At 37.2% G+C, this 17,990-nt stretch overlaps 2 protein-coding genes across 7 annotated transcripts in view; both read left to right on the forward strand.

Moving 5' to 3' along the window:
* Positions 1–11,296, forward strand: part of usp6nl (USP6 N-terminal like) — a 61,623-nt gene extending 50,327 nt beyond the window's left edge. For all 6 annotated transcript variants that reach the window (XM_052554734.1, XM_052554733.1, XM_052554735.1 and 3 more), the window contains 9 exons: positions 933–1,040; positions 1,420–1,529; positions 2,604–2,652; positions 2,834–2,954; positions 3,233–3,327; positions 5,420–5,485; positions 5,612–5,711; positions 5,911–6,063; positions 8,404–11,296. In XM_052554734.1, coding sequence (XP_052410694.1) covers positions 933–1,040; positions 1,420–1,529; positions 2,604–2,652; positions 2,834–2,954; positions 3,233–3,327; positions 5,420–5,485; positions 5,612–5,711; positions 5,911–6,063; positions 8,404–9,785 — 2,184 coding nt within the window. In that variant the 3' untranslated portion in view covers positions 9,786–11,296. The remainder of the gene's footprint in view (positions 1–932; positions 1,041–1,419; positions 1,530–2,603; positions 2,653–2,833; positions 2,955–3,232; positions 3,328–5,419; positions 5,486–5,611; positions 5,712–5,910; positions 6,064–8,403) is intronic.
* Positions 11,297–14,148: 2,852 nt separating this feature from the next.
* The window catches only part of cpm (carboxypeptidase M), a 45,531-nt gene continuing 41,689 nt past the window's right edge, over positions 14,149–17,990 (forward strand). The window contains exons 1-2 of the mRNA XM_052555118.1: positions 14,149–14,322; positions 15,317–15,521. Coding sequence (XP_052411078.1) covers positions 15,356–15,521 — 166 coding nt within the window. The 5' untranslated portion in view covers positions 14,149–14,322; positions 15,317–15,355. The remainder of the gene's footprint in view (positions 14,323–15,316; positions 15,522–17,990) is intronic.

Here is a 17,990-nt window from a genome sequence, read left to right on the forward strand (position 1 = left end):
AGGAAATGTGGAAAATGAGTCTTCTTCTAGCCAAGACAAAGAAACAAAGACATCTGTCTCTGATATAGTTTTCTGTATTCCAGAGTCAGTGGCATGATACTCTTCTTTATTTTTTTTATTTTTTTACAAAAATGTAAAATATATTAAGAGTAATAATTAATTAAATTGTAAAATATTCATTATAAATTAAATATTAATTCTTTAAAATAAAGTAAAAAGAAAAAAATAATAATTCATGTATACAGTGACAAGGTGAAAGATTAATTTTTTTATTGTATATTGTTAACATGCAGTTATTTGTAATATTTTGGGTGTGGCATAAATGTGACATCATAATGAAGAAAAAAATCTTTAAAGTAGTTTATTTAATCTCTTATATATATATATATATATATATATATATATATATATATATATATATATATATATATATATATATAATTTAATATATTTTCTGTCCATTCATTGAACAGCTAAATCATGTGGTGCAACCAAAGTTAAAATGTTGAAATAAACATTAAGCAGCATAATTATTTTCAATTGCTCATAATAAGAAAGTTGCTTGAGCATCAAATCGGCATATTAAAATGATTTCTTAGATCATGAGAAGAAGACTTCCTGCTTAAAATTGTGATTTGCCATCATAGGGTTAATTACATTATAAAATATATGAAAATAGTAAAATAAAATAATAAAATAAGACAGAAAATTAAATAGTGTTCAAAAAGTTTATTTTAAATTGTAGTACTATTTCTGAATATCACAGTTTTTACTGTATTTTTGATCACTAGTCTTGGTGAGTTTAAGAGGCTTCTTTCAGAAACATTAAAACAATATTTATGTTTTAATCATTTCGACAATGTGTATTCATGCACATAGTTGAGGTTTCGAGGTTTATTGGATTCTAATCTTGCTTTTGTGTGTTTGTGTAGCTGGCGAGGAGGATCTATAAGGGAGTTCCGCTGCAGCTCAGAGGTCAGGTTTGGTGTTTGCTGCTCGACGTCCCCAAAATCAAAGAGGAGAAAAAGGACTTCTATGAGGTAAATGCAGTTTCTCCATTCCAGCATAGTCATGCCTTTTTTCAGAGCTAGTTTAACGTGTGTGTGTGTGAGAGGCAATCACAAACTCTTTGCTTAAATATGACTTTCCAAAATAGCCAACCCCTGAGGTTTGCGATGTAACACTTATGTGGTTTGACACACACACCACAGAGGGATATATCACTCCAAACGGACAATAGCAGCTTTACTAAAGCCCTGCAGATTTTCAGTCTGTGTTTCCTTTTAACTGAAGGTGTGGCAGAAATCATGCTGTGGTCTGTGAGCGTGTCGTTAAATGCATTCGTGGCCTGCAGAGTGTTGACTATATAGTTAGTAATATTTATTCTGAACTTAATGAACTGTCTCTTTCTTTCCCCAGAAACTGAAGATCAGAGCCAGGGGACTATCTCCAGATGTCCGTCAGATTGATCTGGATGTGAATCGTACATACAGAGATCACATCATGTTCATGCACCGCTATGATGTCAAGTGAGCATCCACACACACACACACACACACACAGAAGAGGTTTAAATGATGTTGGCCACAATAGGCAATGCCAGCTGACCACTGAGTGCTCCAGGCCCCACAACATATTGCATCTAGGCCTCTATATAGGGTACCTAGGCCCTTCTTCATGCTGACCATTAAGCTCTTGGGCCCTTTGGCACTTAATGCTTAAAATGATCACTGAATCTTAATTTTAACATGCATGAACAAATGTACTGCAATAAAAAAAATTTTTTTTTATTGTTATAGGAAAGGTGTTATGTATTTGTTTGTTGTTCTGTGTGTGTGTGTGTGTGTGTGTTTTCATGTGTCCAATGATTATCTATTATATTATAGAATTAAAATAAACAAATTATTTGCTTTTATTAGGAGCTTTTTATTTTTTGTTTGTTTGTTTATCAGTTTTTTTTTTTTTTTTTCGTTTTTATGAGCAAGTTATTCAAGTATCCAAACATTCTTGTTTTGTTTTAGCTGTTGTTATTTGTTTTGTTTTATTCATTTATTTATTAATTTATGCTTTGTTTTATTTATTTAAACAATAAATTCAGTTAAATACCCAACAATCTATTAGCAAACGGTGGTGTTTTTCTCAGGCTTTCGTACTGAATTGCTTTGCTGATGGAGGCTTTTTTTTAGGTAGAGCTTTAATCTGTGTCTGTGTAAAATGTATATTTTTTTTATTTCTCCTCGATGCTTCCATTTCTCATGGCCATAAAACTGCTACTTTTAACCAGCATGTGAAATGGAAAAGTTGCGAACGCAATGGCGCGAGAGAAAGATGCCCACACCCCACCATTTCTCTTGGAGTTATTGGTGTATTGAATTGTGACAGGGCTAAAGCGCCCGTATTGACTGATGTGGCATTTACCTGTGGAGATTTGAAAGGGTCAGATCATTCTCACAGTGTGACCTTAGACATCCATAAGAACTAAAAACAGCAATGAGACATAAGAGAACATACAAAAATGTGCTAAACCTAATGACCCATGACATATACAGCAGAAAAACTGATTATTTGACCATAATAGTTTTGTGTGTGCTTGTGTGTTTTAGACAGCAGGATCTGTTTCATGTACTCACAGCATATTCTGTATATAACACGGTGAGTAAAAAATGTCCACAAATATTGCCATGTCGATTCCAATTGACGACACAATACTGAATTAAAATGCTACCTCAGTACCAATAAGTTTTATGAGTATGTGCTTGCGCTTGATTGATGTGTGGAAAGAACCTACACACTATGGATTCTCTCTCTTGTGTGTGTGTGTGTGTGTGTGTAGGAGGTGGGCTATTGTCAGGGCATGAGTCAGATCACTGCTCTGTTACTCATCTATATGAATGAGGAAGATGCTTTCTGGGCACTGGTCAAACTGCTGTCTGGACAGAAACATGCCATGCATGGTACACACACACACACCTTTACTCATTTTAGAACAGTGGTGTTCAACTGTTGTTGAGTAGTAGTAGTTGATGTAATAATAATAATAATAATAATAATAGATATATAAAATAAAATAATTGCTTTATTAGTATGATTATTCATTTTCTATACATTAAGATATATATATATATATATATATATATATATATATATATATATATATATATATATATATATATATATATTCAATTTGCTTATGATTTGTGTTCTAAATTTAAAAAATGTTGTGTCTGTACAGGTTTCTTTGTACCAGGGTTCCCTAAACTCATGCGCTTCCAGGAGCATCATGACCGGATCCTGCAGAAGATGATGCCTAAGCTCAAACAACATCTAGTAAGACAGACAAACATCATGCAGTACATTCAAAAGTGGGACATCTGAACTTTAAACCACTTCACTTGTAAAACATCACGGTACACACTACTTTCATGTAAGACTTTTTTAATAGTGTTGATATTAGTTTTGTCCTGATTAATTTTGCCCTGCGTGTCCTAAATTACCTTTTTCTCAGTGTCTGAAAAGCTTCATATCCAGTCTTATTTTTAGACCATATTCCATCACTTCTGGCCTGTAATCTTTATTTGTCAGTGTAATGGTGTCTTTTTTCAAGCAAACTTGAGCAGCTGGCCAACGCTGAGCGCTGATGTAACAAAGAATTCACAAAGAAATGCCAGCCTGGGATTCATTAAAGGGCAGAGTAATTAATAAAAGGCAATATTAATAAATAATGAGATGGATTAATTAATTAATTATTTGTGTGTGAGAGACGGCAGCCTTTGATGTGAATGGATTAGGATTAGGAAGAGGATAAAAGAGAAAGATAAGCTTTCACTCAAAGTTAGTGTGTGTGTGTGAGAGAGAGAGAGAGAGAGTGAGAGAGAGAGAGAGAACACGTGGCTTTGTTCCAAATGGTGTATAGTACAACCATAATACTTGCACTTTTTTTGCAGTATGTACACTGTGCACAATATGTAAATCTTCTGCATGCATAGGATACTTGGATGACCTACATTTGCAGTATATAGCTATAAAGCTCACAGTGTGCTCTTAGTTTAAGAATGATGAACAAGTATCACTTTTTCTCCCTTAATTATTTGATTAGATTGCTCAAAAGTGGCTCAAATATACATATATAGAGTGTCGAGGAAAAGTTCATTTATTTCAGTAATTCACAAAAAAAATGAATTGCCAATAAGCTGGCTGTTCACAGAGTGCTGTATCCAAGCATGTTAAAAGAAAGTTGAGTGGAAGGAAAAAGTGTGGAAGTAAAAGATGCACAACCAAACGAGAGAACCACAGCCTTATGAGGATTGTCAAGCAAACTGGATTCAATAATTTTAGAGAACTTCAGAAGGAATGGACTGAGTCTGGGGTCAAGGCATCAAGAGCCACCACACACAGACGTGTCAATGAATTTGGCTACAGTTGTTGTATTCCTTTTGTTAAGCCACTCCTGAACCACAGACGGCGTCAGAGGCGTCTTACCTGGGCTAAGGAGAAGAAATGGACTGTTACCCAGTGGTCTAAAGTCCTCTTTTCAGATAAGAGCAAGTTTTGTATTTCATTTGGAAACCAAGGTCCTAGAGTCTGGAAGAAGGGCGGAGAAGCTCATAGCCCAAGTTGCTTGAAGTTTCCACAGTCTGTGATGATTTAGGCTGCAGTGTCATCTGCTGGTGTTGGTCCATTGTGTTTTTTGAAACCAAAGTCACTGCAACCATTTACCAAGAAATTGTGGAGCACTTCATGCTTCCTTCTGCTGACCAGCTTTTTGAAGATGCTGATTTCATTTTCCAGCAGGATCTGGCACCTGTCCACACTGCCAAAAGCACCAAAAGTTGATTAAATGACCATGGTGTTGGTGTGCTTGACTGGCCAGCAAACTCACCAGACCTGAACCCGAGAGAGAATCTATTGGCTATTGTCAAGAGGAAGATGAGAAACAAGAGACCAAACAATGCAGAAGAGCTGAAGGCCACTGTCAAAGAATCCTGGGCTTCCAGACCACCTCAGCAGTGCCACAAACTGATCACCTCCATGCCACGCTGAACTGAGGCAGTATTTAAAGCAAAAGGAGTCCCTACCAAATACTGAGCACATGTACATACTTTCCAGAAGGCCAACAATTCACTAAATGTTTTTTTTTTTTTTTTTTTTTTTTGAAATGGTGGGTTTTTGTTAAATTTGGGCCAAATCATCACAATGAAACGAACCAGACTTAAACTACTTTGTTCTATGTGTGTTGAATTTATTTAATACACGACAGTCACAATTTGAGTTGAATTACTGAAATAAATGAACTTTTCCTCGACATTGTACTTTATTGAGCAGCACCTGTATGTAGCCTTTAGTATATATGTGTGAATGTTTTTTAAGTGTATTTTGATGTCATTCCTGTACAATACCTGTCCTTTGCTTCCCTCTACAGGATAATCAAGAAGTGTACACCAGCCTGTACACTATGAAATGGTTTTTTCAGTGTTTCTTGGATCGGGTATGCACGCTTTAAATGTTATTTAAGTAAATCCAAGCATATCATTATGTTATGTTGCATTATTATCTGTTGTTCATTTTGAAACCTTACTAATTTGACTGTATTAATATGTGTTTTATTGAATAGACTCCATTCACACTTACATTGAGAATATGGGACATCTATATTCTGGAAGGAGAGCGAGTTCTAACTGCAATGTCCTATACCATCCTCAAACTCCACAAAAGTAACAACCCCGATATTATAAAGATAATTACAAATGATTCATAATAAATACAAATGGATGATGGATGTGCAAAATAAACCCTGAAAGGACTTGATAAGGATAGACTATAATAATTGTAATTAGCTATAATTAGTGTATTGGTCTTCTTATTATACTAACTACTTGTATCCTCATTGCTCTCTGTGTGTTTGTGTGTTAGAAACCCTCTTGAAATTGTCCATGGAGGAGCTGGTGAAGTTTCTGCAGGTGACTCTGTCAAAGGATTTCTTTTTTGAGGATGATTTTGTGATAGAGCAGCTTCAACACTCCATGTCTGAACTCAGACGATCTAAACTGGAGCTGCCACTTCCAGGTACTTTAAACACACACATGCACTGAAATCATAAAACGAGGGACGCATCCTACTGCACATACCGTCTCCTGATAATCTCTCTCTGACTCTGTTCCTTTATCTCTCGCACAAACACACACTCATTCACTGCTGCTATGTACTGATTGTCTAATCTGCGTTCTCTCCCTTTCGCTTCAAACATAGCCTCTGCTTACACTAGTGGTTCTGGGAAAGGGGGGCCCCAACCCACCTACAAAACCAACCGGTGGGCAAAAATGCACTGACTACTTTATCTGTCAATCAACCAATCATCCGTTCGTCTTCCCCCAACTGCACACATGTCCCTTTCACCTCGTTTGTTTCTCTGTCTCTCACAAAACCTGGATTTGGAGGGTTTCATTTATTGAAAATGTTTGTTTTGAGAACGTCACAAAAATGTGTTGTGGGGTACTGTATGTTAGAAACGTAAAAAAGACGGTTATTATGAATACATTTAACTTAAGCAAATAAAATAACACACTTGTCAGTAGATAAAAGTGTCCAATATTAACTTTTTGCCACATCTGACAATGGAAAATTAATTAAGTAGATGATGAGAATAGAGAACCATAGATATTTCTTATTTCGCTTTGTGTGTGTGTGTGTGTGTGTGTGTGTGTACGTATATTAATAAGCTGCCTACCTTGTCAAAGTTGCACTCACAACACAAAACCTGTTGAAAATAAATAAATAAATGATTTGTTTCCAAAGATACCCAATTTGGGCCAGGCATGTGTCCTTCATGAAAAAAGTCCTTAGCTCTTAAAAAAATAATCTAAAAATAATAATAAATACAAATAATCTAAGATGACATAAATGCTAATAATAAACACACTTAGAATAATTCACTACCAAAAGTGAGAAATACAAATATTTTTAACATGGGTATTTTTGTATGATAGAGTATTGCATCATTAGCTAAATATAGAAATCAATTCGGAGTCAAATCTTCTGTTCGATTTGATTTGCATGAGAAACCGTGAACAAACGAGTTTTGATTTAAAACGCACATGCCATCCATTGGGCCAGCTTGGCAAATCTTAATTTTGGACCCGAAATATGATAACCAGCACCTTTGGAAGTGTTAATGGGTTTGTGCGTCTTTGACGTTTGCGTTCCTCAAGCCCCTTTGCAATGCACACCAATATCCGCCCTAACCATCAGTATCTGTTTGTAAACGTTCATCACTCCCTTGACGTTTTCTTCCGTTTTCTTCACTGCGAACGTGAATATTGTGCACATGCTGTGTGTTCCAAAATGTTACCTAACACATCTTTTCTCCACATGGTTCATATGTTCACAGTCAGTCTTGAACTGTAAGTGTTGTGATAATATTTTCATTCATACTTTTAGCTTCTTGACTCCTCCGTTGTTCCCAGTCTGAGCTTTGATTTGACACCAGCCATGGTTGTTTGTGCTTTGGTTTTATTTGAAATAAGCGTCAACTGTAACTCTTGTTTTATTTGCCAGTTTGGTTTTTCTAAAAGACATTCAGCTGCATGAGTCTTGCACTTCAGTGTTTGTTTATATTCTGACTGTTTAAAACAAGGGTCTCCAAACTCAGTCCTGGAGGCCCAGTGTCCTGCAGAGTTTAGCTCCAATTTCCCACAACACACCTGCCTAGAAGTTTCTAGTATGCCTAGTAAAACCTTGGCTGTATCCGAAATCGCCCCCTAAACCCTCATTCAGTATTCCTTATAGGTCACTAAGTTATCTTACTTGGAGTAAATTAAAATGAGAGAGTGACTGCCACTTCTGCATTGTTTGTGCTTGTTGTTTAATAATCATTTAAACTGTGAAATATGGCAATTCATTTGGCACTCGACTCTTACAGTGCATTATGGGTATTCTCTAGCTGTTCAGCGTGCAATGATTGTACACTTGCGTTTGCTGTGGGATTGAATGAGTGTATTTAAGAATGTCCACTACAGTTTCGAACACCACTACAAATGGCTGTTTCTTCAAATAGCGTCCTATTTGTGCGTGAAGGGGGCGATTTCTGAAACAGGCCTAGATTCAGGTGTGTTTAATTAGGGTTGGAGCTAAACTCTGCAGGACACTGGCCCTCCAGTTTGGAGTTTGGAGTTTGGAGATCCCTGGTTAAAAGACTCCATGAAATGCGGTTTTCCAGAAGATAGCATTTTATTGGTCAGCAATTTGTATGTGCAAGAGGAGTCATCAATGTTTTGAGCTGTTTCAAATGAAAAGAGAGTGATTGCACATTTTTAATGCAGATAACATTTTCAATTTCATGGGGTCTTTAATACTTGACATTTCTGTACAAATAATAGCACTGATTGGTTATTCCTCTATCATGTGCAGGTAAGGAGGATGAGTTCCCTAAGAAACCATTAGGTCAACTTCCTCCTGAGCCTCCAGGATTTGCGAATCATGTGGCTAACGGGCAGTCAGTCAGGAAGACAGTTGAGGGACTTCCCCGTCGTGGTTCGAGCCCTGCCACAAGTGTCAGTAAACAAGCAGAGTCTGGTCCGGACACTGATGGAACACCAGAGAGGGACCAAGAAAGTCGGCCACCCAGCTCCCTGGACAAGGTACCTCATCCAGACAAGAGAGAGAGGAATGGACGTGGTGTGGACACTCAAAAGGAACGGGTCCCAACCCATAGCAGCGCAACAGCTGGTGGGAAGGCACTGTCCAAGAACCAGGCAAATCACAACTCCAATGCTAGATCCAGTATGCGCAGGGACATTGGACCTCGTTGGGTCAAGCCTTCAGAGGACAAACTTGAAGCAGTCAAGAATGCAGCACTTCGGGAAAGCCAGTCGAGTCTAACTATGGGTGTTCCACCCTCGCCCAGCTCCCTAACTCCAAAGGAGGCCACCGCATTTGTTCCAGCATTTGTTCCAGGCTCAAACCGTGCCTCCAACGCCTCGCAATACGACAATGTCCCAGGACCAGACGGAGGGGTTATGGCGATTATAGAGCTTGAGAAACCACCCTCTCGCCCCCCCTCCCGACCATACGCCGGACCTTCTTTGAGACAGGGAAGTCCCACCCGCCCCCCTAGTGATGGAACTGGCGTCTCTCCCTTTAGAATGCCCAAACAGAGCAAACCAGAACCCCGTGCACCTTTGCACTACCCACCCGGCATGATTCCTGTATACACTCCCTACATTTTAGATTCCCAGTCGGAGGATAGACTATATGGCCAGCCATACACTGAGCAACTTGATGCAACTACGGGACGTGGCTCGTCTAACCCTTCACCAGAGAAAATGCTGGTGAACAACAGCTACTTAACCTACCGACGGCCACCCCCAAACATGCCCCCTCTCAGGATTGCTCCTGTCGAGCTTTCGTCCCAGAAAGACAGTGTTGAAGAGGGTGGGTATTACCTGCGACAACCCACCCGACTGATGGGCTCTCCAGCTTACCCGCCCACAGAACTGCGTTATGAGCCACACAGACGGAGAGAGGGCTGGTATGGGGGCATGGAGGCAGGGCCTCCACGGTCTCCTGTGGGACTACCTCGATCTCCCAGCTTCCAGAAAGCTCAGCTCTCTCCCATTCACCCCGTTCAGGAGTTTAACTTCGCCCCTGCAAATATCTCAGATGCTGTGCTCCATTTCAGAGGACCCTACCAAGAGCACTCTGGAAGACAACAGCTCCCCCCGCTGTTCGGAGGAACACACTACAGGCAGGCGCAGGAGGCCTTTGCAATGCAGGAGTCCATGCTGCTCTAAGAGGGATACACTGTATGAGTGATGGCTAGCAAGCAGTTTTGTGTTGGTTTAATGTTTTTTGCGTTCGTTTTTGTTTGTTCGTTTGTTTGTTCATTTGTCTGGCAAGTCTTACCACACAAGAGTTGCCATTTTCAGGCATTTGTACTGATGAAAGGCTGACTGAAGAATTTACTGTTGCTTTTGTTTGTACATTTCTGTCCATAATATAACCATTAACTGGCGATGTGAGCAATATAACAAAGCTTAATGTGCAAAGAGAGATTTTTTTTTTTCCTTTGGTTAGCACACTGAGATATTTAAATAGAGGGTTAATGATCAATCATCATCTATTTTTTTAATGCATTTCAGACATTAGCATGTTTTAGAGGACACTTTAGTCCTTGATTATGAATATATTTTATAAGAACAAAGATTTGTCTAGGTTAGATATGTAAATTACGAACAACTAACAGTGAATGTAAACACTGTTGGACAGAGCATTTCAATGCATCACTACAGTGTTCAAGTGAAAGTAAAAACCTTGTTTGTAAGGTTTGTTTATTGAGGTTATATATAAAATGCAGATATTTAATCTTAAATTGAAAGGGAATATTAATAGGTATTTGCGTTCTCAAAATCTGTTGCAGTTACCAGCAAGTAGATCTAATATTTTCATTTCACTGGGGTCATTTTCATTGACCAACTGATAACAGAGCTTGATGAAAATATTGAAAGCTTCCTTGGATGCAGCAAGCAGAATATTACAACACTGTTTTACTGTCATTAAGAGAAGTCTTTAACAAAGGGTGCATTTAAGTAAACTGGGACCGTTAACGTGGCACAATTTATCCAAATTCATCTGAAGAATGTATGTCTGTGATGTCTAGTGCAAGTTATACAAGTAGTTACTGTATCAAAAATCTGTCCAATATTTCAATAATATGGCTGGTAGTTTGTAGCATGCAGTTGCTGTGTAAAGTTGGTTCTACCTGTGCTGTTACCCAGTGATCAATTTATTATCTTTTTTTATTTTATTTTATTTATTTTTTGTACAACAGATTATCAAATTTAAGTTTTATCTCACTGAAGATCTGTTGGTAAAATCAGTTGGAACCTTTACCAGCATTGTTTCCTCCAACCACATGGATATTAGGTAGACCTGTGTTTATCATTTTATCATCTTAATATTATTCACTAAACATCACTTGCCATGGCCCTTGTCTTTTTTTTTTTTATATGGCCAACAGAACTTGATTATATGGCATGACAATACTACCAACTCATTCATTCATTTATACACACCGATATGTTTGCTACTGAACATGTACAGTAGTAGATGAATTATTTCCTAATACAACACACACTCCTTATGTATCCCTTTGTTATCCTGTCTGCTATTCAGAATCCTATCAATTTATTCCCATGTCTTATTCATGGACAAGCAAGCTAATTTATTCACTGCTCTAGCACCGAATTGTTTTCTTGAACCAGGCTTGTCATTGCAGTATAATAAACTGGTTTAGAACACTTCATGACAACGTTCCATTTCAGATTGTTGAATTGAATATTTCTTTGGTAAATTACTAAATGCAACTTAATTATTAGCATTCCCCTTCTCTAATAAAACAGCATGGGGTGATAAAAAAAAAGTGGCTTCTATTTTGTGTGTGTGAGAGCAGGAAATATGTAGTTGAGTTTTGACATCTCACTTGTTTATATGTGAGTGGTTCAAATTCTAAAGACTGCTAAATATTTGGATGCATGCTCTTCTTACAGCCACCAGATGTCTCCTCCTGTTTAAACATATTGTGCTATTTGATACCAGAGATCTATTTCAAACTTAACAATTCATGAAGTAGGTAAGGCTGGTGCAGGATTTTACTCCGAACAAAGCTCAATATAAAAGTTTAATCTTCGTTATATATGACTTTATTGACTCTACTGACAATAAACTGCAGGCCCGGATGGCAAAGCCTGAGTTTTTCACCCACTAGACTGAACATTTTGGTCAAAACCTTTTCGATTTAAAAGGTCATGGTCTCAATTCTTAGACAAACTTACTAATAAAGCTGCCATATGGAAACTTCTCATAGTTATTTTCAAAACAGTGAATCGCGTTGACAACCATACAATATTTGTATCCTGGGCATGATGATAAGAGTGATTGATGTTTATTATTTCATGATACAGACAGGCCATTGTATCCAGTCCTCGTGACTTCTTTGTCTCTGCCGAACATACAGTAGGTATGGAAACAGTTCAATTTAATTATTTCACTCATTTATTATGAAAACAGTCAACTTAAGCCACATCAGGAAAAGTGAATTTCCTAAAAGCTAAGAACCGAGACACAAGGTGTTGAAATGAAACTGTATATGTGTATACTATTTTCTGGAACAACGTGATGACTATAGAGGAGAAGATTTTGCCTTCAGGTCACTGGAAACTATTTGTTGTTGAGTGTTTAAAATGACATAATTCATGGGCGTCCTGTCAGCGTTCACTAGAGGATTGATCTGTTGATTAATGCTCTGTCCAAATTTGTTTGACGCAACCCATTGTTTATAAAGACTGACCTAAAAATGAGCCGACCAGTGGCCAAATAAAGAGCAAGGCCAACCCAAAGAAACAGAAATCAGGTTTATTCGCTGGTCTAACTAGTCTAGGTTTAGCTGATTTTTATTTTTAGAAATTTCATTTAAAATTTTTGACAAAATGTGACATTTCATAGATACCATACCTGTAAATGACATTGGCTTATTTCTTTTCTTAAGGTACTTGTAAACTATGTAACATACATAACTTACAACCTCTTGTCAGATGTGGATGTGTACAGACATATTCCGGTGAACACCTCCAGACGTCTGAGCACACAGATAACCACATGCATAAACACACTTTTGCACACGCAGCACATAATGATGTGCAAGAGCTATTATGGGGGGTTTACAGTGAGACTGGTATTGTAGGCTTGAATGGATACAGATTTTAAGATGTTTTCAACTTCGTGCAAAAATCCCAATCATGTGGAATGCTGTTGAAATGACTGGATTTTGTCCATGAAAATTTGTCAAACAAGGATGAATATGACCATTTTTAGGAGTAAAGGTATGGTAACATTTGCAAGTGTTTGTGATATTTCATGTCTATTGTCTATTGTCAATAGTTTAGCAATGTATTCTTTGAAGCGTAACTCATAAAGAAGTCGTTTTCAGTCCAAGGAGCTTTTGTCCTTTGAGTCCTTTGCGAAATCTCTGTGTGGAAATCTTTTACCCTCCAAATTCAAAATTCACAGTCACATGAATCTCTTTTTAAAGGTCTGGATTTCAACCGTGTCTGTGACCGTACCTTAATGGTAGGTTACTGTTAAAGATTTTGGAGTATTTGAGGAGATTATAGATCAGTTAAAGTGCCATCCTTCTTTAGACATGACTCATGTATGAGGACATGTCATGGGCTGGAATTCAGGGCACCTTCTGGTATTGAAAAAAAAAAAAAGGTAAATACTGTACTTGTGTCACTGGTTTTCTTTAAAAACATAGGTCTAGATTAAGTTTGTTGATAAAGGATCTTTTCCTTGTAGGGCGCTCTTAAAGTTTATTCACTTACAGCTTAAGCACTGGTCCAGTTTTTAGATCAGGAGGCAATGCGAATGTCAAGTTTATTTGTAACTACACTGCGATGTATTTATGTGATCTTTTGGACAACATACACATCTGCTTCTAATGTTCTCACTAATGCGTAACTCTGCAGTAAACTCAGCAGTAAAGCATGAGCTTCAAGTAACAGGTATGTCATTTATCTGGTTGTACTGTTGCCCCTAGGGACTCTGCAGGTAACTGGAGATGAGTGCTCCACCTAAAATCTGTCAGAAAATATTCAAGAGATCTTCTGATTAGTCTAAAGTGAAACATTTTGGCAGCAAAGCATTTTCCTTTCGTTCTTTGTGTTCCCCTCTTGTATGGTGTTTGCAATGTTGTTCATAGCAATCGTTACAATTTTGAATGTTTTTTTTTTTTTTTGTATATTTTATTGTTTTATTATATAGCTATATATATATATATATATATATATATATATATATATATATATATATATATAAAATAAAACAGTCAGTAGCAGCAGAATATGCAAATTGGATTGGTCAAGATTTCACGCACGCAATACTGGAATATGCAAATAGCTTTCAGATAATACCTGTCGCTGTACGTGTATGACGTACATTTGAAACTGAATGTTAATACATAGATTAATAAACAGTAGTTCACCGAACACCCCAAGTAAGTTATGTTAAAGTGTCATTGATTCAGACTGTGTGTGTGTGTGTGTGTGTGTGTGTGTGTGTGTGTGAGCGCTCCGCCTCCTCTCATTAGTCACTACAGTTGCACCAAACACACACGAGGCTGCGGTATGGCACGAGACACCTTCATTTCTTCAATGACGCGAGCAGGACGACAACGTGTGCACTTTATTGACATCTTCTTGTAAGATATTATGACAAGAGAGTAACTGGACAAACAGGAGAAGCACCTAAACAGTCCCAGAGAACGCGCGAGAGGTAAGCTGCTCGTTTACTCTCATTACTAAGTACAACGTCTCGAGTTGTTTGGGTATTTAGTAGTATACTTTATGAAGTAATGCAGTTTGTTTCTTCTTTTATAAATCATGTCATGTTTTATTTATAATTAAAGAGCACAATGGTGGTTTTAATTATTTGTTGATACTGTAGTCTGTTTATACACACACTGCTTTGACTTTGTGTACATATACATGTATACTGCACCACAAATATGTAAAGAATATTTTACCTACTAACCTTATCCATAAATTTGCAATTATGACAATCATAGGTGCCTTATTGTCCTCAACAAATACACACACACACATACACACACACACACACACAAATAGGAATATATTACATGCTCCTAGAAAAGGCTGACATTTAAAAACAAACAAACATTAACCTTGATCTGAAAGCATATTCCATTACTGCTGTTTAAGGCATATTAGATTACTGCTGACCTGTTAGGTGCAACACCATCATGTTGTGGATCATGTGAACACAATTATTTTAAGTACCTTGAAATACTGTGTGAAAGTCAGTACAATTGTATTAATGTGTGTTTCAGTGTTGCCACCACAGTACCTTTTGTAAGGGTATTTATTTAGTGCATTAGGCATAGATAGATGGATAATATTAATTATGGTACGTAATGATGCCTACAAAGCAGGCACCAAAAACAAATTAGGCAGATATAATGCTTAGAATTATTTTTAAAAAGGGTAATTCTGAATATTAGTTGTTTATGTTGCATAGACAACATTGGGTTCTTCTGTCCATACTGTATATCAAATTATTTCCTAGTGTGCTGCCTATCGAGATTGCATTTTTGGAAATAGTACACACCTGGCATATAAAGAAACATGTTTAGTGAATGTTTTTTCCAACCCTCAAGGCTTTATAAATATGTATCCATATTGACAGACAATGTCAATTAAAATGATTTAAGATAAGGGTACATAACGTCATTGTGTTCTCTGTTTTCTAGAAAAGTTTTCCACACTCTTCAGTTGTGTCGGCTCAAAGGATGTTTGTCTTCACGCTCTGCCTGTTCTTATGGTCCGGGCTGTCATCCATTCACGGTCTGGAGTTTCGCTATCATAACAGCATGGAAATGGAGCAGTATTTGAAAGACGTCAACAGGAGGTTTTCTGATATCACACATCTACACAGTATCGGACAGTCCGTTGAAGGTAAACCAGCTGTGGTGCGGCATTAACCTGACAATATTTTCCTATATTTATCATCCATGAGTTGAACTCTTCTCTGTCTGTACAGTATGTATTCCTGCAGAAAAGCACACAGTGTTATACAGTTTGAGGGCAGGCATATGGTCGCAGATGCATGCATGCAACAGGTTCAAACTTATAGCCTGGCTGTCCATCAGCGAGCTTATTGCGCAACAAATATATATATATATATATATATATATATATATATATATATATATATATTTTTTTTTTTTGTATGAGTCTACAAACAGCACCAGCAGAGTGCTTCAGCAGGTGGGAAAAACTGAACTAGGGGAACTTTTAATTTGTGTATTTTTTTATACATGCATAAAATGGTTAGTTCTGGTTATGTAATCCCTCGGCAGTGGGACTTCTCTCTGTTTATATTGTCTGTGTTTGTAAGTTCAAGACCGAGAATGTCAGTCTGTGTATTAAGACGTGGTCATTCTAGACTTGTGGCCATGTGACTTTTTTTTTTGCCGTTTCATTTATTGGTTTACAAAGATAGCCGGGGTACATTAGGATAAAAAAAAAAAAAAAAAATAGCAATAAAGTTAAAGCAAAAAGTTAAGATGTTTACACTAAATAATAATAAAAAAGATAACACGTTTTACACATTTTTGGACAGACAAATGAGTTATGATGTCCTGCTCCATGTTGCTTTGGAATGAAAAATCAATGGAATGAAAAGTGTAGGATTTCCAGCTAATATTTTTGTAGGTTTATGGCATGTTGCTTGGAGATGTACATTTCATTGCACTCTGGCTTCTTTTCTTTCAACTAACCCTTTTGCCCCCCCCCCCCCCCCCCCCCTTTATTTATTTTGTAACGATTGTAGAAAAGCAATATAATTTGCTATTGAGGTCTGAATAGACATTAAAAAGGTTATATGCCATATTGAAGGAAACAAGGCTGTGAGGAATGTCAAAAACAATTCCTGGAGGGCAGGAGCCCTGCAGACGTTATGCTGCGTTCCAGGCAGGTTTTTGAACCCGTAAGTCACGACTTCAAACCACGACTCACGATTTTGTAGCGTTCCAGGCAAGTCACGCCAAACTTCCTGAGTGTAAGGAATTGTAGCTATTGTAGATTATTAATTTTATTGCAACGTTATATTGTCCTAAAATCTATTTTTCAACGTGTACCACTTGAATTAACACTCCATCCGTAGGCAATATTATCCGTAGGGGATGTCATTGTTATTTCGCGAGCTATGTGACGACAGTGCTCGGAACTGGGAGTACATCAATCTAGTACGAATTCACAGGTGGGAAGTCACGGGTTTGACTGCTGTTCCAGTGCACTTTCACAGGTAGAAGGTTGGAAGAACATGGGTTATGGGTTGCCTGGAACGCGGCATTAGATTCAGATTAGATGTTTTTTTTTTTTTTTTTTTTTTGTCAGCTGAACAATCGGTATGTTGTTGAACAACATTACAATCCATTGAACGCACAGTACTTTCACCCCCCACAGCGTTGTTTTTTGTTCCTGTCCAAAGTTAAATGGTTAAATACCCTGACTAAGGCTGTGTATCTACAGTCACATTAACATTAACAGCACTCTTGCGCTTGTGTTTTTCATTAAATAGATTTGGAATTTTTGTATTGATGGATTTGTAAGCAGATGCCTTTCTCAATTTTGTGAGTTGATGTAAACTGACAGTTGTTTACATGAACATTGGCCTCAAATATTATTTGGTACTTTTTGTGATATTTGAACTTTACTGCATTAGATAACAATGTTAAACTTGTGTCAATTAAGCTTTCACAAAACATTTCACAATGAAATTTGTTAGGGTTTAAATGATAAATCACCAGAAACGCTGTTTAAGATTAGGTCGAAAAGTACCCTTTCTGGTTTTCCTAAAGAGAGGTTTTTTTATTATTTTTTTTTAAACACACCTATGGTTAAGCTTTATGCATCCACTGAAAACTAGTTCTGAGAAATGCTATAACAGTACATCATTTGTTTGCTTATGAAGGATGTAGATTTAAAGGTTTTGCTCAAGTGTCCAAATACGGTTTAGGGCCACTTGTAAAGCAATATTGGGAACTTATGGAGAATCTCTCACTGTCTTCACAATTCACATCAGTATCTCTCTAAGCATGAAGACTACTTAAAAATATTGGCTCCTCTTGAAGCGTCCTATGTAAAGGTGTCCAAGACAATCTCCTCAGCCCTTTCAATACTGTTAAATGTTGGTCAAGTCCTTACTGAGATTGAAGTATTAATCAGTTTTATGTGGCAATTGCATACGCATTTATGCATATTTAAGCCACAGTGTTGTTTTGATACCTTGAACTTTTGAAAGAGTGCAGTTAGGTTTTAGATTGATATACTTTTTAAATACTTCTAAATGAGTTTAATAATTTAGACACTACATTCGATTAGGATCTTGGCCTCTGACTGAACCTCTTGTTTCGTAGTTTC

Source organism: Carassius gibelio, chromosome B4 (assembly GCF_023724105.1).
Source record: "Carassius gibelio isolate Cgi1373 ecotype wild population from Czech Republic chromosome B4, carGib1.2-hapl.c, whole genome shotgun sequence".
NCBI classification, from domain to species: domain Eukaryota; kingdom Metazoa; phylum Chordata; class Actinopteri; order Cypriniformes; family Cyprinidae; genus Carassius; species Carassius gibelio.